The sequence below is a fragment of the Ruditapes philippinarum genome, unplaced genomic scaffold, assembly GCF_026571515.1.
Source record: "Ruditapes philippinarum isolate M1 unplaced genomic scaffold, ASM2657151v2 ctg5929_1_1_1_1, whole genome shotgun sequence".
Classification (NCBI taxonomy): domain Eukaryota; kingdom Metazoa; phylum Mollusca; class Bivalvia; order Venerida; family Veneridae; genus Ruditapes; species Ruditapes philippinarum.
Genome location: NW_026858799.1, coordinates 8,266 through 34,270, shown reverse-complemented (window position 1 = coordinate 34,270; position 26,005 = coordinate 8,266). Strand labels below are relative to the sequence as shown.

Here is a 26,005-nt window from a genome sequence, read left to right as displayed (position 1 = left end):
TCAAAATTCACCATTTTTGTGTTTAAATGTTGAATTTGCTTTTAGCCGGTCCTAGGGGGCGTGGACGGTAACTTGCACTTTCAAGTACCGTCCATGAACAGGCTCAATCAAACCGAGCCTGTAACATTTTACAATTTTGCCGTTTTGGGCTTTCTTTAGGGATTCTGTTTTTCATTATTTCTATCTCAATCCTTTGAGAAGTTGCAGCACTTTGAAATCAATTTTGAGGGACAAAATCAAAAAAGTGATTTTTGGTAATTTTGAGATGTACCGTTGTTGCCATGGTAACAAGAAATTTAAGCCTGGACATGTTGTTACAACGGCAATGGCCCAGTGAACATTTGTGCTAAGTTTGATTAGTATTGAAGTTTAAATAGTTTTATAGCAATTTGAACTCGTAACGGGATACTTTTCAATGAAAACAGCCAGTTTTCACAAAATGCTCATGAAGTAATGGATAAATGAAAAATACTTAAAAATTCTACAAAACAATGTTTCGTTAAATTCATATGTTAGGCCATGTTTAAACATGGAAAAATGCGATTTTGGGTAATTTCAGGTATTTTCATCATGTTCTGTTAATGAAAAAACTAAAATAATTTACAAAACAACATATTTTCTTCAAATTTATATGTTGGGCCATGTTTAAACATGGAAAAACGCGATTTTTGGGTAATTTCAGGTATTTTCATCATTTTCTGTTAACCAATTATCCGATATACACGCCTTTTAACGCCTTTTTCATCCCCCTCTTTTTATTATTGTCTCAAATAATGAAATATGCCTTATATAGGCTCCCAACACTTGTTTTTGTTTGAGAAATGTTGTTTAAAAAAGTGACCACTTTTTCGGCGCGGCCAACCAAAAGATACATCAGGGGGTCGCCAGTAGGGAAATGGGGGTTTGAAGGGGCGGCAGTCCCCCTAATCGCCAAGAAAACTTTGGACTTGTGAGAGGCTAAAAATGACCCTAGATCGATCATAAGGTTACGTGTAACGAACGCTGAAAAGCATTTGACTCTCCTCAATCTATTGAGAAGTTGCATCACTTTGGAATCAATTTTGATGGAAAAAATCAACGCGAAAAATGATTTATGGCAATTTTGATATGTCCCCTCTTTGCCATGGTAACAGGAAATTTAAGTCTGGGCATGTTGTTACAACGGCAATGGTCAAGTCAACATTTGTGCCAAGTTTGAAGCAGTTTTTATAGTTTTATAGCAATTTGAACTTGTAACGGGAGACTTTTCAATGAAAACAGCCATTTTTCAAAAAATGCTCATGAAGTAAAGGGTTAATACATGTTTTGTATCCAAATGCAGAATGGATAGAAAGCCTTCACTTTCAGGAAATATTTTTGTATTGTTGTCTTCACATTATATTAAAAGTGATTGCGACTAGCTTACATCCAGATGAGATGAGTCTGTGTTTAATCAATCATGTCGCTCATTGAAGGAAAAAGCATAACAGAGAATAATGAATGAGTGTAGGACTGTAGGTTCTGTATTGAATTTATTAAATGTGTTAAAATAATGTTTGCGAAAAAGTTCAATAAATTTAGTAAATAAGAAATTTTCTATTTATTTGAGGGGCGTTAATGTTGAAACGCTACCATTTAGCGTGACGTTGAGCCACTTTGACGCCAGATATTTGCACGACCTACAGTTTTTTATTTTAAATGAAAGGAACGTCATAATTTGATCAAAACAGTTACATGCAATTCATGAATTTGCCTATCATATTCTGGCGGGTTTTTTTGCCACAAATTCCACAACAAAACCAACCAATTTCTTAAAAAAAGTATTGTAGGTATCAGCGACATGAAAGAGTGACATTGAAATTCGCTTATTTATTTCTACTGGTAAACATTTTAATTACCGAGTATGAAATATAAAGTTTCATATCGAATTTGGATTTCGATGTTTTTATCCATGCCGGAAAACCCGTCTGAAACACTTAATGCCAGACAACACATGCGCTCAGATGACGTCAGTATCTTTTTACTTTAAGACGTGCAGTATCTTTTTCGCCAAGACATATATTTAAATCTGAACTGCATGTATAACCTTTATCCATTAATACAAAATTAATATAGGTTGGCCTTTTGGCGTCATTTTAACTTAATTAATATTCAAAAGCGGCCCACAAAGCGCATGTGCAAATTTATGCAAATGGCTATTTTTACAAACGCGGTTCTATGAAGCAATATAACAAATAGATGACAAGACGACTTTTGACGGAAAATAATATAGTATCGACTTTTTTTCTTCTATGGAAATAAAAACACACAATTTTGAAGAAATACAGAGTTTCCATTGGATGACAAATAAAGTTGAACAGTTCGTAAAATTAGGTATAGAGACGTCAAAAAGTAAATATTTATGAAGCCAAATAAAGCTTGACAACAAGTATGTTAGTAATTCTCCGTAGTTGTTCTACAGAAATTAGAAACATTCTCCGATCGCTGTCGCTCCCGTCAAAGTTTCTTATTTCTGTAGAACAGCACGGATGAACACTTACACATATATAAATATTTGAAACTTGTGATCAAGTTTAACTTTTGACCACAAAAAAGTTGAATACCTGCTCTTTTTCGAGTATGATATGCAAGAAAACAAATCAATCGGATTTAGATATTTATATACAGACAGATATTATTATGCAAACACTAAATAATAATCAGTATCTTTATTTAGTTCTACACATCAACTTATGTCTGAAAAGACCTGAGCAAGAAACATCACTTTTCTATCCAAAACTAAGTGATATATAGAAAATCCATTTAGCAGAAAAAATGCGCCGTCGTTATCATTGATATTTGTGCGCCATACGTTATTATTTCTAGGAAATGCCCCGATATGAATATTGCCAACAGTTATTTTAGTCAGAATTGGCATGAATGCTTAGATGACGACATATTACAAGTTTTTTAAGTCAGTGATTACTGGTTTCAGTTAATATACATATATGTAAACAAAACAGTAAATTTTAAAGAAGGAGCCGTACGTTACCACAATCGAACAGGTGGTAAATTTTCTCGCTTCGATTCTAGTGACGCGCATTTCAGATTAAGTACGGGCCAAAACATCGTGATTTAAAATCCTGTGTGCCTGGAAAATTGTGGAGAAGTTTGTTATATGTACATTTACACTAGATTATTACGACTTTCAGAGAAAAAAGTGAAACACTTACTATTCGGCTGCATCCGCCATCTTGTTTGTTTGGGTAAAAACGGCGTGATTCTCCCTCGTGAAATAACGAAGCGTAATTATTTGCAATATGGTCACTATATATGTTGAATCTCGTTTATTTTTACAATTTAAGATGTGAAAATAAATATATAGACACATGTATAATAATATTAATAATGTCGATAAATCGATTAAATGGAAAATAATCTTCAATTAATGTACACATATATTAAATTTATTTCCCTTTTTAAAAAGAATTTCTACTTTAAAGTAAGCGTTCGACTTGTTGACGGTCTTTATAATAGGGCAATATAAAAAGGTCGGACTTTACAGAATCATCTTTCGGTAAATTATGGTCAGATTTTAAAAAGTTTAAAAGTTCTAAGCAGATGGTGTCAAGGTCTAAACATTTAGTCATCATTTATCATTCAATGTTTACTATTAAAAAATTAATTACTGGTCAAATATTAGGTATCACCACTTTTAGTTCGTCCTAGCAGTCGGTTCGTCATGAAACTGCAATTTACAATGGAATTTTCGTCCACATGACCAAAAGCGACAAGACGACAGTGCGACAATGCGCCTTTTGGCCCGTCTCGCTAGCGACAAGACGACACGACGAAAAGGCGATAGCGATATAGGTTGTGTTGTCACTATCGACAACGTTACATGCAAAGTGTAGCAAATCAACCACCATAGATTTAACATGACTATGTCATTGTTTTATTTTATATGGTAGCTGATTTGGAACACTTTTGTGCGTCATGTTGTTGCTAGCGCCAGCACGACAAAGCGCCAAACATTGTCGTCTTGTTGCTATCGCAGCATGCCAAACGGTGCGTTGTCGTGCAGTGTGTTTTCGCGATGTGACATTGTCTCTCGGCTTATATGGAAGGATTGGCTTTTTGTATATATATAAGCCAAGCAACAGGGCGACATTGCGACAAGGGGCCAAACAACAACGCGCCGTTTGGCGTGCTTTGCTAGCGACTGGACGACAAGACGTCAGTGTGACAACGCGACGTTGTGCGTGTTTCACAAGCGACAAGACGACAATACGAAAAGGCGATAACGATATAGGTTGTGTTGTTGCTATCGACAACGCAACGCACAAAATGTCCCAAATCAGCCACCATAAAATTATGTTTTTTATCTTAAGGATATAGAAATTGTGTTATTTTAAACTTACCAGTTTGATATATCTTTTTATTAAAACTGGTTATATGCATGTCATTTTGTAAACTTGCAAACAATATAATGACATAAGTACATTATTTATAATGTGTGTGCGCTAGAATTAGCCATTCTAATATACGGTAGATAACTGCCCAAAAACAGTTATAAAGAATATCTAATAATAAAAATATATTCTAATATTTTATGGGAAATTGTAGCAAATACTTACAGTTACTCGAAATGTGTATTTATTTTGATAATTCGAAACTTTGAATTGTTTAAAATCATATATTTATGTGATTTTTTGTAAGAGATCTAAATACGTCATTACTTCTCAAAATCTTCCCTATCCCCACAACAAACACACCCGAGGCAGAATCTTCGCGAAGTATGCACACGACAGGTCAATGCCACTCATCATTAGTTCCAGGAAGACTCGTTTTACTAAATAGAAATGAGTTGTCGTCACGTCATTTAACCACCTGGTATAGAAAGACAGCAATTCAAGTTCTCACTGATGACTTTACAAACACCGGTTTAGCAAATGTGCAGATATTCTAGCCCATATGATTAATATAATAACAAAGATACGTTATCACTTAGCAAACGAGCGCCGGCCTTCTAAATATATTGATTTCTCTTTCATTTTATAATGTTACTTGCAATTACCGGAAAATTACATGCTAAGATTTCCGCGTATTAACATGCATGTATATCAGAAAGTAAAGAGAGAAAAACATACTTATACACACAAATTGATAGAATTAAAACAAACGACTGTTGTTGATAAATCATAACAGTATTTTTCTTTACCAAAAATTCAGGGAAAGTAAGAGTGGAGCCCATTTTTTCTGCATTTCTGCAATACATGTAAGTAAATGTATATACGATATTGATTATAATGTAAACAAGAAGTATCTTTTTAAAAGATACTCGGCCGAAGTATAATTGTTTAGCATGCAAAAGCATGTTATTTGAAGTTTTCAATACAAAAAGAAATGTAAGCAATGCTTACATAATCATGGCATGATAATTATTTCTTATAGCTATTAAGGAAAAACCTATTTTGTAAACATTGAAATTAAATCATAGCATTGATATAGATGATTTTTCAAAGAAGAACAATTAACTTCTTTTTAAGATGTCCTTTTTACTTGTTTTTCTTTTGACTTTATAAATTATGTACCCAAAAGTTCAAACCTAAAAGTTAAAGAACTATTCTCATTCCTGTACATTTCATTTTAGAACTATCATTTACATTTTATTTTATAGTGACAAAACAATCCCTTACATTTTATTATAGAGCTATCCTTAGAATTTTATTTTAGAACGGTAAGAACTGTCCTTTACATTTTTAGATGGTTAGAACTGTCCTTTACATTTTATTTTAGAATGACCAATGAGATTCGCCGATTTCAGTTTGTAATTTTAAAATGACCAATAAAAATTCTTCATAAAGTGAGTCCTTCCCTGTTAATTTTACAGAAAGTCAAACCCATAACAAAAAGCAGCCTGTTTTTAATGCCAGCATATACGTATATGAATAAAGAATGTACATGCATATATACCCAGAAATGATATCTTATGTAAGTAAGAGTGCAATCCAATTTCATGAATACTTTTAAATATCTAACGGGGATAGAATTGCAATCTATCAATCTTGTGTATATGTACTGTTAATGTCTGTCCATCTTGGGTACACGTACACAAATGTACAATGTGCCTTCACAATGATTTGTAATATATACAAACTTTGGTATATACATGTATGCATTCTTTATTTGAGACAGTTTTCACTCTTAATTCCCAGGTATGACGGATATATTATTACGAACCGATTGACGATTAATTTTACCGTGGTAATAATATAAAAAAATAGTTAATTTACATAAGCACCGATGGCGCTCAAGAGGGAGAAATCATTGTTTACGGCAGCACTGAACCTATGTCGTAAGAATGGCATGTGCATATAAATTCGTTCTAAGTTTAACATTATGATAACGGCAACATTATAATGCAGACGATAATTATAATGTTTGCTTTACATTGAGTATGATAATTGTTAGTTCAATTTGTTTACGGTAATAACACAAGTCTAACAGGGCTCAACTTTTGAGAAATTAATTGCACATTCAAGAGTCATAAATGAAACAAAGATCATAAAAAATATGTAAAAGTATAGATGTTGTTGAAATTAAAATATTGTCATATTATTTTTTATTCATTTAAGAAATGTGTGATACTAATATAGTAATAAGCATGTTTGCGTACAAACTATAATAATAAAATAAGAATAAGCATATAACAATATCAAACAATGAAAAAGTCGAACTGGCGGATATTCCTTCCATTATTTGTAAACGCTTTATCTCCACACAGATATAATACTTTTTGAAATTAGAATACAACTAAATTATTAACAAAAACTGATATTGGCACGCGTCCGTAGTGACTGGTGCCTTAAACCAGCGCCTTAGACAATGTAGACCGCTCGGCCCTGCTACCTTATTACACTTTAAGTGTATGGCGGAGGAAATCAAACTTGAGTTTATATATATATTGAGCTGCACATAGTTACTTATGAATGCAGAGATACAATTGTTTTGCATAGAAACAAGAGTAACGGGGAATTACCTCAAGTGGTAGAGCGCTCGCTTAGCATGTGAGAGGTACCGGGATCGATACCAGGATTCTCCAAGGTCACTTTTATGAGGCGCCCGTTTTTACCTTCAGCCGAAAAACCCAGATAGATACCAATAATCAAATAACTATCAAATTAAACCTACTGTCCTTGAGCCTTTATTTACATAACAAAGACCAATAACAATGCGAATAAAGTTTCCCTTTAAAAGGAAAGACTTGCTCAGTTTTGCAATCATCCCTTCCCTTTAAAATTGTTGTTGTTGTTTTTTTTTTGTTGTTTTTTTTTTCAATAAATTATCACATTTTCTTTTTAATTACGGTATTTGTATATCATAAAGGGTTTAGTTAGTTTTTTTTTCTCGAAAGAAAAAAGTTTCACTTTTAAAGGGATAGGTAGGGTAAGCCCAAGACTGGACGAGCACCTGTGCACCAGTGTTATGCGTGCAAATTTGGACCAAATAGGGACAAGAAGTCCACTGATTATAACTGAACGGGAACATGCTGACGATAACAGTAGCAACTTTTTTTTGTAAAAACGAATATATTTTTGTCAAAAACGATTCGAAATCTATTCTCTATTGTATAAAACTAATGAAGAAAATAATCAATCGTAAAAATACCAACATTGGCTCTCACGTGGAGATCAATCTATTTTTGGCAGTTGCTAATTTCATTTATATAGCTTTAGAGACAAATAAATGCACTCAAAGACGTCGTGACGTGGTACCAATTAATAATCATGTATCAATTAAGTTACAACTATAATATCTGTGATCGACAACACAGGAGATCAGCACGTGGTAAGGTTAATGATATGCATTAACTATTTTTAGATTACCTCAACTCTGTCAGTAGATCTAAATATAACTTGATCATGCACTAATATTCTGCGTGATTCGGTCACGACCTTTTGGTAAGCAGGACCGCCTTTTGGAGACGGAATACTACTACAGTAACCATTCTCTTTTGTATAAAACTAATAAAGACAAAAACCAATTATAAAAGCAAATATTTTTTGCGTCTTGAAAAAGAATTGAAACGGAATCAAGTAAAGTAGAAATCCTATTTACATAAAGAAACTGGGATAAATAGCTTAGATTTCCGTAATATTACTTCGTCTGATTCCGCAGTATGACGGAATCGCCTGAATTGTCACGGTTGCAATCGGAACTGACTCGGCTATTATCATTAATCCGAAGAGTGACGGAAAGGGCCGAAAAGTTGCGATTGGCACGATTGCAGCTGGTTTCCCGTTTAATCATGCACTAAGATAAGTAAGCAGGAAACCACCTAACCGGAACAGCTTTTCCAAAACAAATGGCTTAGGGGGCAGGGGAATATTTTGTATTTCAGTGTGACCAGAAACACAATTCCAGATATTTCAAAATCTGTTTCACAGGCAGATAACCAGTTGCACAGCATTATTCAATGATATATGACATACATTGAAGAAAATAATAGTTTGCATGCATTGCTCCTTCAAAAAATGACTGACAGCAATTTATATTTACCCCCACCCAGCCAAAATCACACCTAAAATATACCAATATGGGCAATCTCCAGAATCCGCCAGATTCCTTTAAAAATATCAGTAACACGCAGTGCAAGCTATGGCATTTTCAGAAATGACCAATAAAGTGTCTGTCATACGTTTAGATTTTTCACAAAATTTATCTGAAATTTCTTACTTGTTTGACGCCAACTGTCAAAGCTTGATTTTTAACTTTTTCACCTCCATTCGGAGAGTCAGAAATACATACAAAGCTACCAAAATGCTTAGTTTCGGGTAAAAACCCAAAAATACTGCTCATTTCCTACACACAAACAAGAAAGAATTACAATGACGGAGAAATATCAGAAGTTATCAGTACCTTCAAAACACCATGTCTGAGTTATTAAAAAAATTTGACCGGGGCCATCATTCGTATATGTCCCCTGCCCCCTTAGGCAGATCAATGCCACAACCTATAAAAATGAAAATAAAAGTGCATGTTATTATCTGTCTTGTTAGCGCAGTAGGTAGAGCAACCGTGCCAGTAATTTGTTTCACCTGTACAGGCAGAAGTTCGACTACTGGTACGACACATTTTTTTTAACATCAGAACACTGAATTGTTCAGAAAACAAGTTTGACCGGTTTTTTTTTTCATATACATACATGAATGTGAGATCGAATATTTTATTACACTAGGATAAAAAAAATACAAAAAGAAAAAAGAATAAAAATAAGAATAAATATATATTTATACTATAAAATGTATATTATAAGAAGAAAACAAAAAGGAAAACGAAAAATAAATAGATCTAAATAATTATAATGATAAAAAGAACAAAGCAAGAAGAAATAACTGTGGTTATAAAATGGTACTACGTATGGATCGAACCTATGAGTACAAAACACTAAAGGTTACGATAATTTCGATCTATCGACAGAGCCTTAACGGTAATAAACAAACGATACTGTAAGAATAATGCTATATAGTATATGTAAGTGTTTTCTTTTACGATATCGGATAATAATCCAGATAACCCCGTTTTTGGACTTTCACATGTACCGTTAAGACCAAATTATTATCCTAGGACAGTACATACATTTTGTATGTTGTATAGTGTGTATGCCTATGGTGACAATACGCTGAAGAGATACATTGGTGATATAAAACAGATCACTTCCAAAGAACTCAAAAATATCCAGACTAAAAAACTATGAATGTATCGTAGCTTTGGCTGGAATTACATGGGTATGTAATTAATGTGTATGATAATTAAAGCCCACTAGATCTTTAAGCACGCTGTCTTATTCTCTTAAATAATGGTGATGCTTAGCGATACTATATAATACATCTTTTTATTGAGGATACGTATCAGGGATAAGTTAAACTATGAACTATTTAAAAATGACAATGTAAGTGACTAAAACTTTGTTAAGCTATCGTGTCTTGATATTCTTATTCAACTAAAAACACGAATTCATATACGTTTAACAACCTGAAAATTTCAGAAGTGTTTTTCCTCAGAAACACAATTGTCAAGCAGTGAATTGTTAGTAAATATTTTCACCAAAACTGTCTTGCTTACTAATAATAGCTATACATGTATTTTAATGTTTCAGACAATATCCTTATACACATATAATAATGTCTTCTTATATGATGTATTTATTTATTCATTTTTGGGTGGTTTAACGTCGAACCAACACAGTAAATGTCATATGTCGACCCTCCGTGCCTTTTTTGCATGTACGAACGGGTACTTGTGTAGAACCTCCGACGTTCCATAAGCTAGCTGGATAGCTTCCTCATATGAAAGAACTCAAAGTCCGTGGCGAGATGTGAACCAACAGTGGTGAGTTGCAACTGATTTTAAGTCAACGACATTAACCACTCGGTCACGGATGCCCTTTACTTATACGACATACGTGTTTGTGTGTGTGCGTTTGTGTTTGCGCCTGCGCGTGTGTCTATGTGTGTGTGCGTGCATGCGTGCGTGTGTATTTGAGTTTTTTTATACTCGCTACCGGTTGCCCGTATGGGAGAGTCATTCAGAAGAGTGCTTGTCATTTCAGATTTCGGAGGATTATGCAAGATACATATATAGATAGATGCCCCAATTCCAGAAACTTCTCCTGGTTTTTTAGGCGTGCCAAGTGTTGAAGCACTCATACACGGGACCTCGATTTAAAGTCTCATCTGGAAGACTGATTAGTAATTTTAGTTGACCAGCCCGGGAAAATATAGAGTATCGTGCTCTACCCGATTAATCTATGCGGACTGGCATGAAAAGACATTGGTTGAACCTCTGGCCTTCCACGAACCAGCTGGAGGCATTCAAAGTCTCGTATAAGGTTTGAATTTACATTAGAAACATCATTGAAGTTGAGCAAAACTAAATAGACTAATAAGACAGTTACATACATTTGTTTACCAAACTTTTAAGCACTTACCATGTGCTTTGAGAAGAAGTGAAAGTTTTTTTCTAAACTGAATATATGTGCAAAATAAATAAAACATCAGAGCGATGCCAATTTGATCCGTCTCAGGGACCATTGTACGCTTTATATGCAGAAGACAGACGATGATGTTACGGTTTATCTTACAGGAATCTTGATATACTTAAGTTGCACGTGGCAGGGTAAACTTTAACTCAAGATTTATGATTGAACAAAATTGATTAAAAAAATTAGATACCGCGAATCAACGGTATTTTGAACAAAACGAGTCATGGTCATATGATCCCCTTTAAATACCTAACATCTACGCATTGGGGTTTTGGGGGAGAATACATGTATGTTTTAAAAGGTATTTATATATAATCAAGAGGCCCCTTGGGAGGGGCGAATTTCAACAGAAGTTGTATGATTTGAACACTTGGTACACCTTCATTAGAAGCTGTTGCATAAACTACATCTAAGAAAGTTTCGGAGAAGAATATAAGCACCTTTAAAGTCTTTTCATACATCTTAAATACCTCCGGAACTTACTCTTTCGGATAAGAATATAAGCACCTTTAAATTATTTACTCGGCCACGGAGGCCCCCACATGTTAATGGTGTTAATAAGAGACGGTTTTTATATCCTTATTTTAAATACAAAATGTACCTACATACATGTAATTGACTTATTATAAACGGGTTTTCTAATTATTGGTCAAATTTGATTTTTTGTTTGCAAATTACGTGTTTGATAAAACGTTTAATGTTTGTAAGAAGGTGTTATATACTTGTTTATAATACTTAGTCTACCGTATGAAAATTGTCTGCTGATCACTGTTTTACCATAAATCTATTGTCATCTTAACAATATGTGTTTATTTTTATTTGTGGATATTGTCTCTTTTTGTGTTTTACATGCATGTATTCATGAGGAAAAAAGGAATGGGAAAAATCTTTGACCTTCATATCTTTATTATTATTCGAATATTTATTATGTATATAAAACATTGCACATATTTTATTATTTGCATTTAGTTATTGTATTTATTATAAAACTTAATCACAATTCGAAAAAAAAATGTCATCAGATTTATTTTTTTATAATGTATGTTATGTTAAAAAATTTAAGCGGCATCATGAATTCGCGACGCGTCGATTCGCGAATAATAGCGAAAATTAAAACATCGCGAAAAATACCGGATTTACAGTACTTAAAGCTAGTATCGTCAAGATATGGAATAGACCCGAATCATCATAACTTTGTTAACTTTGGTGCACGCAACTACAAAGACAAACGCCATCAAATTTGGCCATGTTTTAAAGGAGTTGTAGACGACGGACGGACGACAGAGAGATATTGGTCCTTAAAGCTCACAATAACTACAATGTACTCAGGTAAACTAAAACTCAAAATTCCATGTTGTAGTTACACACTATGATTGTTAGAGAGAGAGAAAAAACACATTTGCGCACTTCCTTCTAAGATGTTACAAAACACAACTTATCTAACAGATTTTTTCAACACGAACAGAGTGACGTCAAATGTTATTCACATGGTGTTTTCCCAAGTCAAATATAATTCCGATTTAGTTTAAACATATTTATTCTCAGAATATGTACATAATAACATTTAAAATATATACACATACAAAATTTGACAATATTCACGGAAGAGGATTAGAACGAAAGACTATGTCTTATAGAATTCTTCTCCGATTTAGTCAATGCATCTCACAAATATCATCAATAAGTAAATTAAAATCAGTCCTATCGGTTTTACCGAGTACACCATTTATCTCAGCTAACATTTCAGTGTTCACTACTGTGACTTTCATTATCATTATTAATATGATGATATTTCACACATGAAGTTATAAGAATAGTAACAGGGAAAGTCTGCCCATAACCAGCCAGATGACGGCAGAAGATACATGCAGTTCGGATATGTGTTTCCATTTGGCTGGTCACGTTCCCAATTAGAAAACTGTGGACTCATTAAGCCGTTACTGAACTCCCATTCCCGACCGTATGATCTTTGAATGCCGTCAATCCACACACGTCCACTAGGGTTTTGTTGCTTAAGAATCTCTGTGATATCATCAGACTTTGTTGCAGAATCAATATTTATCAAATGGCCACCATCTTGCTGACAAAGAAGCTCGGCATCATCTCTCGAGCGTGTTATGGAATCATACAACTTGACGCAGTAGTTAGATGGTGTCTCAGTGTAATTGTCGGGGCATACAGACTGACACATCACGCTCTCAGTCTCAGATTTAGATTTAGAGGATTCGGAGCAGAACAAAGCCCCTTTCTTGCATTCTCTGGTACGGTTTTTCAATCCATAATCTAAATAACTCTTGGAGTCACACTTAGTCCATTCTGACCATTCTGTACACGTGTACATTTTGCATATTTCTCCGGCAAGAGTGTCGAACTTGTCGTTAATCAATTGTTTAAGTCTGCGCTCAGTTTCATTGATTGTACTTCTAAGACTGGTCTCTACCCTGTCCGTTTCACTAATTTGCCTTTCTATTTCAGCGTCCACAACAAGTTGTTCAACTCCATCAAACTTTCTTTCAAGACTGTCAAAAGACTCGGCAAGAAGTCGAATTAAAGGATTGTTTGTCCTTTTCCACAGTCGAAGAAAATTTGCTGCAATTTTAGGCTCCGTATCTGGTTCTAATCCGACAGTGACGTTGTTTTCACCTTTAACTAGCGCGGGATATAAAACCATTAAAGATACTAGAATGAATAATATTCGCGCCATCTTTGAACCTACTTTAGTTCTAAAACAGTCGATGAATTCTTATAATATACACACTTTGTTCACTGTGCATTTACCTGAGATAATGTAAAAGAAATCGGCAAGATTTCGCATGAAATTATTCAAACAGAGTTGTGAATTACACTTATTATAAAATGTTACGCGCGCACTTCTAAAATCTAAAGAAAGAAAACACAACTGATACAACTTTTATCAAGCCATGATATTCTTTGTTCATATAAAAGACCTTTCTGTGGAACAATTTTAGCTTGGGATAATACTGAATAGCTTGCAGAAATAGGCCTACTTTAGAAATAATATATCACAAACAGTGATTTTATCGCTCAATAAAATCAATATGTAGAGCTCGGATGCGAGGAAATATATCACGAAGACGTAGAGATAAAATCACTGATTTGGATAATATTATTTCAAATCTAACACGACATTAACAAATAAATGCTGCCGTATCTGATATTAAGCTAAATCGCTCCTGATTTGTTTCCGTACTTATTTTCATTTTCGGCGCGTCGCAATTTTAGTGGATAGTCAAACGATTATGTCACAAGTCTAAATATAGAATGTCAACAGTGATTTTATTGCATACTATCACACACTTTTTTGGTTCTTCTACGTTCAATAGGGAAAACTGCGGATCCCGTTAGCATTGTTAAATATTTCATATAACTTTAACCCGTGAATCCGTGTATAATTGTATTTATTCGTGTAACTCTTGTTTCGGCAATCTGTATCATCAATGATGTATTCAAACTTGTATGTATTTTTGCATTTATATGTATTTTATTTGTATTTTCCAAAAGACTGAATACACATGGAAAGCAGATACATATTTCTAGTCATTTTTCTCTCGACGCCTGTCTAAATACATATACATGAAGCTATATTAACACTATAAATTATTTTTCAATCTTTTATTAGATTTACATACATAAACAATTTTATATGGTCAGTGACGTGGCGTCTTTGGTTTATTGTTGCAAATTTAATTGGTTTATTGTTGCAAATTTAATATTACAAAGAACAACTTTATTTCTTATTAAATGATCATCTCAGATGACAATGCATACTTGAAAAGACCATTCTTAACTTTTATGAAATAGCACATTTCAAAACATTTTCTTCTTGAACATTAAAAGAATACGTTGTACCTGCATGTCTTTTTATGCTATAAAATTGTATAACTTTAAAAAAATGTTTCAGTCACAAAAATGATGTCAGCTTAATAATATTTGTCTCGTACGTAAATTTCACTGTAGTTACTCTTTTTTCTCTCATTTTTATTTTTACTTTTTATATATATATATTTTTTTTTGTATAGGCATTTTATGTCAGAGTGTTTTGAATGAGCTTATATTATTGATCAGGAGTAATGTTTTTATTAATATGTTTTTAAGTGTATTTTATACTTTATAGTATTTTGAATTCACCAGAATTGATACATTGTATAACATCAGACCGTGCATTGTTATATATATAGTCTTTTAGAAACATTTGTAGAAATATTTAAGTTTAAAAATGATAGAATCACAGCATTCCCTATACATTTTTAACAAGGTGTGTATGGTAAATAATTATATATGGAAATATGATTTTTATTATATTTACCTATGTAAGCTTTGCTTACACGTACATGAGATGAGACAAAACTAATCTATTTGAATTGAATTGAATTACGTAATTTCAATTTGAACAAAAATAATGCAGAAGTTCAATTTAACATCTCCTTGATATAACAGAGAATTCGTTTTGTTTCACCTTACACGAAGTACATTGTTATCTCTTGTAAGTAATGATTTCTGAAGTTTATACGAATCTTTGTTGTGAACATTACTTTAGAAACGAATCCGGCTACAAAAACAAAAAACAAAAACACTCAATTCTCGGAAAATTCAGTAAACAGTCTATCACGCTACCGATAAGAAAACATGTCTGGTGGTTTATTTTGTTTACAGTTTGATAATTCAATTCTTAGAACCACTGTCTATTAATCATCACACTTTTTGTTGTACGTGGCTTCTTATTTTCGAATATATCTGTACTTAGGTGTTATTATTTTTTCATGTCAAAATAAATGATTCTTGTTCATGTTATTTTATTTGAACTAAGACATTATACGTGTATTTTACGCTTCAGTATAATAATAAACGATCATTCGTGACTAGTATATGTTCAAGATCTAAACGAAACCTACGTGTATATTTGAAACTATATAAACAGTAAAGTTTGAGATTTGTTATAGGCACTTAATTTTAATGATGTATGGTTATCTCAAGGTGTAGGCAACGTAAATGTATTTATTAGTTTAGTCAAATAAAGAATGATGTTTTTGTTAAAAATTGGTTTTCAGAATTACATGACTTATCTAGAGCTTGTTCTTAGGTATTATTTGCAGATTTTAAATTTTAAACATACTTTTAAACTGTATTTATATCAAAAAAAGAATTGTAATGGCTTGGCTTAGAGTTTCTTCATAAAGGCTAGAAATTTAAGCTGGTATATGAAACGCACCGATAGCTATACCTTTTTATAAAGGAAATGTAGAAATTGTTGATTTTCACTACATTCTTGAATGCATTGTATCAGAAAATATTCTCTATATGCTGAACTACAAAGCACTTTTGGAAAAGACCAAATTTACCTAAATTTATTACGTTTGAATGGATATAAGAAATGAAATTGTTAGAACTTTAACATTGTATGTCTGAACTTTTCTTCGTAACTTATCAAAACGTTTATCCCAAACGCTGAAAGATGTGATATTATATACAATTTTTGTTTTGTGTTAATAGGATGGTATATGTATTAAATTATCATGATAATATGGGATGTGTTATTTGTATTGTCATTTTGTGTTAGAAATCATAATTAACATTTTTTATTGCTAAAAGTTACTGTTTAACTTAATGATATATGTTTTATATAGTTTTAGCATCGACCATTTGACTATATAATATAGTTATTTAAATATGCTAATCGAAACATCTCGGCTATTATCAATAATAACTACGGAAAAGTATATCAACTTGTTGTAGATGTAAAATAAAGTACCAGTAATTCATTTAATCTAGCCGGCAATTTTCATTTTGTCCCACTTTTGTACTTTCGGTTTCTACAACCATAAATAAAGTACTTTTTACTGTTATATCTGTAAATTCGCTTAACTTAGGTGGGCTTTTTCTTGATATATTGGTATAAATTTATTATTCAACTCCTTGCATAAAATTACTATTAGATTTTTAGCGTAGGGTAGACAAAAATACCGTATCCTTTTTGTGTATTCTTACTATTGTGTGAAGTTTGGCGGAAAGCGTCGAGAAGATCCGATTGATGCTGTGTAAGCATTGGAATATTGTCCATATGTATTATGAAATAAACTCTTGAAACTCTCTTGAAACTCTTATAAAAAGTCATGATGCACTGGCATTGTTTGATATACTATAGGAGTAATTATACTCTATTGCATGTTCCACTCCACTCCAAAACGGCATACCATTTAACAAGTTGTTTTGTTTTGTTTCATGAAATATATCCAATTAATATGTACAGGAAATGGTCACTTAATTCGTTTTTTCACTTAATTTGTTTTTAAAAGTATATGACGTTACATATAACTGCATTGGATTCATTTTTCCTTGTAATAGGTCGGGTTTTGTTTCACTGTACATAATTTTTCGTGGTGGATAAAGAATATTTATTTCTTGTCATATTCTGTTTTTTTCTTTCCCCAGAATTGCAATTGGATTCCAGATGATGTCAGCCAAACTGTGTATTATTTTTTCTTTAGTGATTTATTATTCTGCACGAGTTAAATGTGTTAACACCGATATTTACGGAACGGAACCAAATATCGGGTCAGCGCTGCTTCAGTTGGGGAAAAAATGAAACATCCATTACTTCAACTTCTTGCTAAAGCTTTTGATAGTCTTGAATACAGGATTGAAAAACTTGAAAAATTCTCACAAGATATTAACATAAAAAGTCAAATGACAGAAACGGACGGAAGAGGTGTGAGCTGTGCTGACGACTATGACCAAGATTCTTTCCAGTCAGGTGGCCTATGCAAAGACTTGCGCCCGGAACTTGCTGTATCTCCTATGAAGGCTGGGGAGCCAGAGGGATCTACCGTTTTTACAAGGTAAAATGCTCATCATAAAACTGCGTGTTTGTGTTACGTATATTTCCATGAAAGGGTCCTCCCGGCGGCCAATGCGTTCCAAAGTCAACCCTACGGCATTTATGCGACCTAGGTCGCCCTTGGCTCGTTAGGCCATAATGCCGGTGTGACGGGGTATGATATTTGCCTTCAGCCGTTTATACCATGATAGTATCATTAATATCGGAATGGGAAATGTTTCATTATAGATATTTTCAGGTAAATAACAAGGCCTAATAAATTAAATTTTTATGAATTATCATATGAAAAAATTTAGTGAGAATCTTTCATGTTAATTCATTGGGTGGGTTAACATTACACGGCTTACATTGTGTGAAGCTAACACATATATCCTAATCTCGAGCCTCGATAATATTTCTTTTTCGACCGAAAGCCGACTTAAATCAGATTGACTTCTTGTAAAATTTACAGGGAAGAACTGAATAAAAGAAGAAACATTTTGATTGCTCATTTTAAAATTACAAACTGAAATCTGGGAATTTCATAGGCCATTCTAAAATAAATTGTAAAAGATAGTCCTTGTCATACTTTAATGAAATTTAGGGTAGGGTAGTTCTAAAATAAAGTGTACAGGATAATTCTTTACTTTCTAGTTCAATTGCTCAGATATTTAAGTTCTATCAAATTATACTTTCTTCCATATCACATTTTACACTGCGTTTAGATCTAATTACATTTTCTACATAAAAAATGTTCTTAGTTTATTTACACAAGAGCTTGCTGAGCTATAAAATTTGTTCAAAATGACGAGACTACAAATATGGTTCACAATCCTCTTAGTCTAGTCATACCCATGAAAATATCGAAACACACACCAACAAACCTGAATTTATCAGGTAACTTCAGTTTATGATTTTCAAAAGGTGTTATATACATTATTTGAGCATTGATGCATTGCACTGATATAATGTTATTAATTCTCATACAGTTTTGCATATATATTTGCCTAGCAAGATGTTAGTGTCAGAAAATTTAGTTTACTTATCGAAACATGACATGTTCATTTAGGAATACATAGATCTTAACATGTTCCATGTTTCAAGTTATTATTCTGTCAATTGTTACGAAAGTTGTTTTTATAACATCAGAAAGGTTCAGTATTTCTCTCTATACGCGTTGCAAGTGCGTGGTATTATTATACAAAATAAAACGTTCTCATTTATTAACTTCCTTTGCAAATTCCGTTTGAATTTTTTTTTTAATCTTACATATCGGTCAGTATATTAGACAGTTTAAAAAGTGTAAAAAAGCTGTAACGAAATTATTGAGTAAAGAGATTGCTCCATTTGAATTTGGAGTTTAAATTTTGATTCAGAGCCCCTTTCTTTCATAAAAGTTATGTGGTGGATGGTATTATGAACCACTTTAAGGTCAATCTCTTGTTAAAGCAATTGTTTTGTTTGGGAAACAAAGGCCGGTTAACATTTTTGTACAGTGTTTGATATGTTTCTGGATTCAAATTATCTGTTTGCATTAAATTAAAGATGTTTATAATTTGTTTGTTAATTCCTTTCTATCCATTATCCTTTTATTTCTATTTGCAATAATTCATATGTGATGCTTTTAACAATACTGCTACTATTGCATATGATTACAAAATTTATAAAGTCAAATGTGAAAGCAAGAAATAGGGACCTAAACATACTGTAAAATAGAAAATATCCTACTTTGAAAAGATATCAAGATCAATAAGCAATAATTTAATTTCTAGATTAATTTTCTTAATTTTACAATATAGGTTTTCTTTTCTAAGCTACAATAAGTTATATTATTATGTCATTGTTTTCCAAGCATTGCTAACATTTCTATATGTATTGAAAACTTAGACACATGCAAGTTGACGAGTTTTTAAAGATAGAACAATAAGTGATACGGTTTAACACTTCTTGAAATATTTCCTCTGAAATGAAGTTCTTTACCCATGACGGAATGGTATAACTCACGATTGTGTTACAGTGTCAAGTTAAGAGTGGTGAGGGACCATTAAATGTTGTATGGAGCAGACAAGACAAAAGACTGTTACCAGACAGAGCAACGGTCAGTCCCAAATATTCTCTTACTATCCGAAACCTAAAGAGAGATGATACTGGCAGATATTCATGTTCTGCTACAAACAGATACGGTGTAACAAGACAAGAGGTTGAGCTTATCGTCATTGCTGGTAAGTCAAACCTTGATAATTACTCAAACATGAGAGGCAGATGCCAGGCAAAAGCTAGTTTTGGATTTCAATGACATTTATTTCATGCATTTTTATGTATTGTATTTTCGCTTATTCCCTTCTGTGTATTTGTTTTGAACATGAAATGCGTTCATATTTATTTTAAGACAATTAACAGTTAGTTTTTCGTGATCTACGTTCATTTAATGAAGGTACTCTGTCGCATATATAAACGTAAATATTGCTAAATATAAAATATAAGTTTTCGTTATTTATTTTTGAACTGAGTCTACTACTTATATATGATATGCAAGAAATGGACTCAGATACTCAGATACTAGGCTGTCTGTAGCAGAGGTGAAAATAATTTTCTCTCTTGTAACTATTTAGGTGTAAATAGATATTGTTTCTATTAGCAATAACTTTCATAGAGAGCGATATTTGAATCTTTAAGTCAACATGTTACACATTTAAAATGATTTTGATGACACTTTAACCATATAAATAATTACAGTTGAGAGACCAGAGATTACAAGCATTGTAAGACAGACTAAGTACGTAAGTATCGTCGGAGAAACTGCTCGTCTTGAATGTTACACCGAAGATGAGACTGGCAGGGTAACGTTATTCTGGTCTCGCTCTAGTGGTCTACCTTACGGATCATCACAAGATAACGGTATCCTGACAATTCCGAATGTTCAACCGAGCTATGCTGGTAACTATGTTTGTACTGGAACAGACAGAGAAAGTAGACGTGTTGGTACAGCAGTAGCCGTTCTTGGTGTGCAGATGGAGGAAGAAAGTACGTTATTGTCTTAATATTCTTTTCATGGTTGATTTTATTTAAAAAAAGTGTTAATCTCATGTATATAAAAAGATTTTGCTTTCATCAGTTGTTAGAATTAGCTAATTAGATTATAACAACCTATTAATAGCTGTTAAAGGTGCATAAGAGTTTCATTATATTTCTGTTTTAAATTGCTTCTGGTTGAATTGGTGATTTCCATTCTTGTCTGTATTTAACAACATATTGGCTTTCAAAAATTTAAACTCGTGAAATAAAAATATTTTTAGTTAAGTTCACATTAGAGGGATATAGATTAAACAAGTTATGCCTTAATCAATTACGTTAATTTAACGAATCATATCTTAACTATTATGAGAATTTATTGTCTATGCATAAACCTGTCCAACTACAGACAAGCAAGTCTGGAATTTTCATTTTGTTGTGACTTATGCTTCCGAGGGAACACTTTGTATCCAGATTTTTATAAATAGTTGAAACCTTCTACCTGTACTATTGTTGCTTTTTCTATGTTTCAAACGCTATGACAGAACGTGTATTGTGGAGTGGTAAACAGCAGGATAAATTTAATAAAAAGAATATACTTTTAAATGTGCAAATCCAGGAATGGAAAACAAATATCGGAGGCCACATTTTAAAAATTATTTTGCTATCTTTATATAAACAGCCAATGGTCGTCTATGTCCATCCAAATTACTGTTTTATTAAATTTTTCAAGTTCATTTTAATTTAACTGATATTAATTTTGAGCCAGAGCTGGACAAACAGACTTGTCAGGAAGGTGCTGGTCAGTGTCATTCAGATGCTGTATGTATTGACTATACTGATGGTTTCTGCTGCAGCTGTGTATCACCGGCGTTTGGAAACGGAAGGCACTGTGTTGAAACAAGTACTTCTCATTGTATTCTTTTTTAAAGTCACGAATAAACTTGTTTTGTTCAAAGAAAGCTATGCCATAAAACATATAAAAACTTTGGTGCTTTTGACAGTAACTAATGCTTAATATTTATATATTTAAAACTATTAGATTTGCACTATCACACTATCATTACAAAGGCCTTCCGAACGGTGTGTATACTTTCTGTGAGAAATGGTCGAATTAATTACAAATCATAAGAAAATAGCAGTTAATCGGAATCCCTAAAGAAAGCAATAAAATGAAAACTTGAAAATGTGGCAATCACGATTTTATTTAGCCTTTATATGAAAGGCACTGGTATGTGTTAGCTACCATTTGTGCCCCCTAAGCAATATGCATAATTTTGAAATAAAAATGATGAAACTTAAGTCATTAATTTTTTTTTATTTCAGTTGTGTGATGACTTTGTGAAATTTTAATTGAAAGAGGAGTCAAAATATATTTTTTTTGCAAAAAGTATCGCTTTTGTTTTAGGATTCTTGCAAAAATATCTTTATTTTAAAATTTATTCTCAGGAGTAAATAATATATTTTCTACGAACAGCAAATCCCCGCCGAATTAATGGTACAGTTTCCGGCAGACTAAACGGTGTGTCATTTGATCAGCTTGACATGCATTCATTTGTTCCTTCCAAGAAAGGAAGAGTTTACACAGCTATCAGTAGTGTACCAGACGAGATCAGCTCAGAAATGATTACATTGAACACAATATGTTGTGTAATTGGATGGATGTATGCGCTGAAAAGAGGACCGGGGGCAAGGAACGGTTTTATGTTTACAGGTATAGTCCTTGTATCGCTCTATCCAATTCCTCCAAAGTTTTACTGAAGCTCTATATAATAAAAAAAGACTTTACTTAAAAAATGAAAAGTGTGATTTGATAGAACCATAGCATAATGAAAACTAAACATGAAACTAACATGATTCTTCATATAGTCAAACCTTTCTCAAAGATGATCTCAAGATAAAGAGTACATATTAAACATATTATATGTACATCAGGAAATAATTTATTTGAGTTATCATTTATGTACGTTCCATTCCCTAAAATTATCTTCAACATTACGGTTATGTGTATAAGCATAAAATATGAGTTTTAAATTTTTGGTGAACCTACATTTTTGTTTTGAAAAATATTTATACCAAATGACACATAATTTTATTCATGAACGCGTTTAACTTAGGTGGAGACTTAAACAGAACAGCTCGTATTCGTTACCAAAACGGCGAAGAAGTTGTAATTGAACAGAAGTACATTTATCATGAAACAAGCGTTGCTAGGGAAATCGAAATGGAGACGGTAATTAACGGATATGTTCCAAAACTTAAATATGGTGAGAAAATCAACATTGATGATAACAGTGAAGTGTATAGACGAGTCAGTCCAGGTAAAACACTTAATTCATATCAAAATATTTATATCATTTGTTTTAATAAAAAGAACGATGAAGTTTAAAAACAAATGAAATATTAGTATCTTATAGTACAATTGCTTTCCGCACTTTGTTTACTTAATTAATATTCTATGAAAATAAAATCCCAAATTAAACATAAACATCCTCCATTTCAGGTGTTATTCGTTCATCTTCAGAGCACACGTTTAATGTGAACAATGTTGCATCGAGGTTTACGTTGGATCAAGAAATAAACTTTGAAGAATGCGCTTTTGATCCACTCAAAGACAAGAAGGACAGTCAGCGGCTAAGTGTTACCAGGACTTCTGCTTGCTATCAGCCTAATGATAAAGTTGTAAGATTTGCAATGTCCTACATAATTCAGAAACGAAAACTTAAAGGTAGGTGAAATCGTTTCATTACTGTCAATATTAACATACGCTGTAGTTAAAATGGTTATGATTTTGGTACTACTCGTATTAGCATTTCGTTCATGTTTTCATTAATGTAACCGTTATGAACTTAAAAGGACGTCCATAATTTATGAAACGTATAAAACAGTTAATTACAAGGTAAAGACAAATGCATAAAGTATAATATTATTCTATTATCCATATTATTAATACAAAAAACATTATATTTGCAGGACATGAAGTACAAAAGATAAAGACGCCGAAGACATAGATAAATCAAAAAGAAAATACTGCTAACTGCTGCTTTTAAGATATTTACCATGATAAACATCATCGTTTTTTTATTATAGTACGAACATATGTAAAACCCATAGTGTATATAGTGTCGGAAATTGTACTTAGTATTTAAATGTGATTTTAAGTGACATATATCAATTTTTTTAAAATAATATTGTGCTGCTGTTGGAACACCGTAATTGTGTATTGCAGTATAACTAATAATCTCGGAGTTTATACGCATTGAAAGATGTTCTACAACGTGACTTAAAATGTTGACAAACGAAAGTGTGTAATCTCTGTATAATGACTAATGAATGGATTTATTTTACATCCAACAGAAAATAAAGGCAATACCAAATTGGAAAAAAATGTCTGGCAATCAGAATCTCTTTTTTTTAAATATCCATTGTCAGCAAACGAAATATAACAAAATCTAAAACATTGTTTTACATCTGTATACTTTCAGTTTATTAAAAACACATAATAGACAGTATAGAACCTAGTACTTAAAATGTACTTGTATTTTTATAAATTGACTTAATTTGAATGGACTTGTACACGATATAATGAATACAAACTAACTCTATCATATACAGACTATTTGTTAACATGTAATTTAGTTGTAACTTAGTTTTGTTGATCTAAATACCGTATCCGTTGGGTGCATTCATACTTTTGTGTTCGATGTCCTTTTCGGAAGTTCTATGGAAACGGATGAGAATATACGATTTCTGATAAACTATCTAAGATTTTATATTTCTGAAAATTATATCATAATTGATTTTGCTGATAACGGCTAATTCTGATATTTGGCTACATAAAGATTAGAAATAATTAAAGATAAACTAATAGAAGAGTTTTTGTTGTTATTCTTTTAAAAACACGTTATGTCTCAGAAACAAATACATTTATTCTTCTTTAGGAAAGGCAAACATGTATTTTAATGTTCAAGTTTTAGAGAAAATTAAATGTTTGCTACCTGTAGAAAGTCGCGATGAATGCGAAATACAGTATCGTAAAGGTAGCAAAACGTAAACAAAGTAGTAATATGACTACCATATACAGAATACAAATTCACAATTACTATATTCATTGCCAAAAAGTAACCAATGACAAAGATGGTTCAGGTAATTGACCAATGAGTATCTTTTTGGATAATATAAAAATACAGAAAAGATAAAAAGCTTTTGTGAAATAAAAATGAAAGCTTTTTTGTGGCATATTAGGCCTTTAATAATTACAGGCAATTTGTACAAATGATGATAACAATTTTACAGTAATCAAATTTTAAACGTATGGGTGTGGTCAATATTTCTGTATACAAATATGGGAGGATGAAAATTTAACAAAATTATTAAAAAAAACTATCGTCCCTTGCCTAAAATAAAAAGTTACTTATCTCATCAGTAAAACATATGAAAAGAGAACCATTTAGGCATTCAAATGTTGATAAAATAAAGTAGTGTGTGTTTGCTAGACTATCAATATCCTGTGGTTAATTTAGCGTAACTCAACGATCTGTATGCATCTTTTAAAAAAAATTCGTAAGGGCTACTCAGATGGTTAAAGTTACTCAGGCAAATAGTAACTTTTAAATGCTGTATAAAAGAGTCAGAAGTCAAAAGTCACAAGTCATGTGCTACTACTTATAAGTCAACATTAAAATTTTTAAAAACTTTACAACTTCTAAAGATGGAATGCAAGTCGCTTTCAAAATATTCACAGGTCACCATATATCTCCCTGCCTGCCCCACACTTAAAATCGTCAGACTCTATTATCAGACGGAATCCAACATTATGCGTTTGGCACTGAAAGTAGATCATATTGTGACAAAGTTTTATGTTCCTGGTGCAGAATTGCATGGACATACAATTTTGAATAAAAGATTTGTGTCAGATTAATGAGCTAGTCGAGGCAAATTAGTACGAAGTGAAATTAATTTTTGAAATTACTTTCATGTGAAGTTATGGCCTATTAAAACTAAGGTAAATGAGCAAATAAGCTAACAATTATGTCACGCACACTCCGTCCAATTGGTAATTTATAGTTTATTCTCATTTTCTTTCATCAATCATTCATAACTCCATATTAATCTAATATACCGTTTATCTACTATGCTACACACGCGAATCA

The 26,005-nt window shown here is 32.4% G+C and overlaps 2 protein-coding genes across 2 annotated transcripts; one reads left to right on the top strand and one right to left on the bottom strand.

Annotated features, from left to right (window-relative positions):
- Window positions 1-12,524: 12,524 nt before the first annotated feature.
- On the bottom strand, window positions 12,525-13,817 carry LOC132754307 (uncharacterized). Its single transcript, XM_060744923.1, has one exon. It carries the CDS (start codon window positions 13,707-13,709, stop codon window positions 12,783-12,785), a length of 927 nt encoding a protein of 308 aa, XP_060600906.1. The 5' UTR covers window positions 13,710-13,817; the 3' UTR covers window positions 12,525-12,782.
- A 6,035-nt stretch (window positions 13,818-19,852) lies between these two features.
- LOC132754305 (nidogen-1-like) lies at window positions 19,853-24,719 on the top strand. The gene is made up of 7 exons (XM_060744921.1): window positions 19,853-20,062; window positions 20,577-20,864; window positions 21,622-21,756; window positions 22,330-22,566; window positions 22,970-23,173; window positions 23,356-23,580; window positions 23,826-24,719. The coding sequence occupies exons 2-7, from the start codon at window positions 20,852-20,854 to the stop codon at window positions 23,861-23,863; spliced, it is 852 nt and encodes a 283-aa protein (XP_060600904.1). The 5' UTR covers window positions 19,853-20,062; window positions 20,577-20,851; the 3' UTR covers window positions 23,864-24,719.
- Window positions 24,720-26,005: the final 1,286 nt, after the last annotated feature.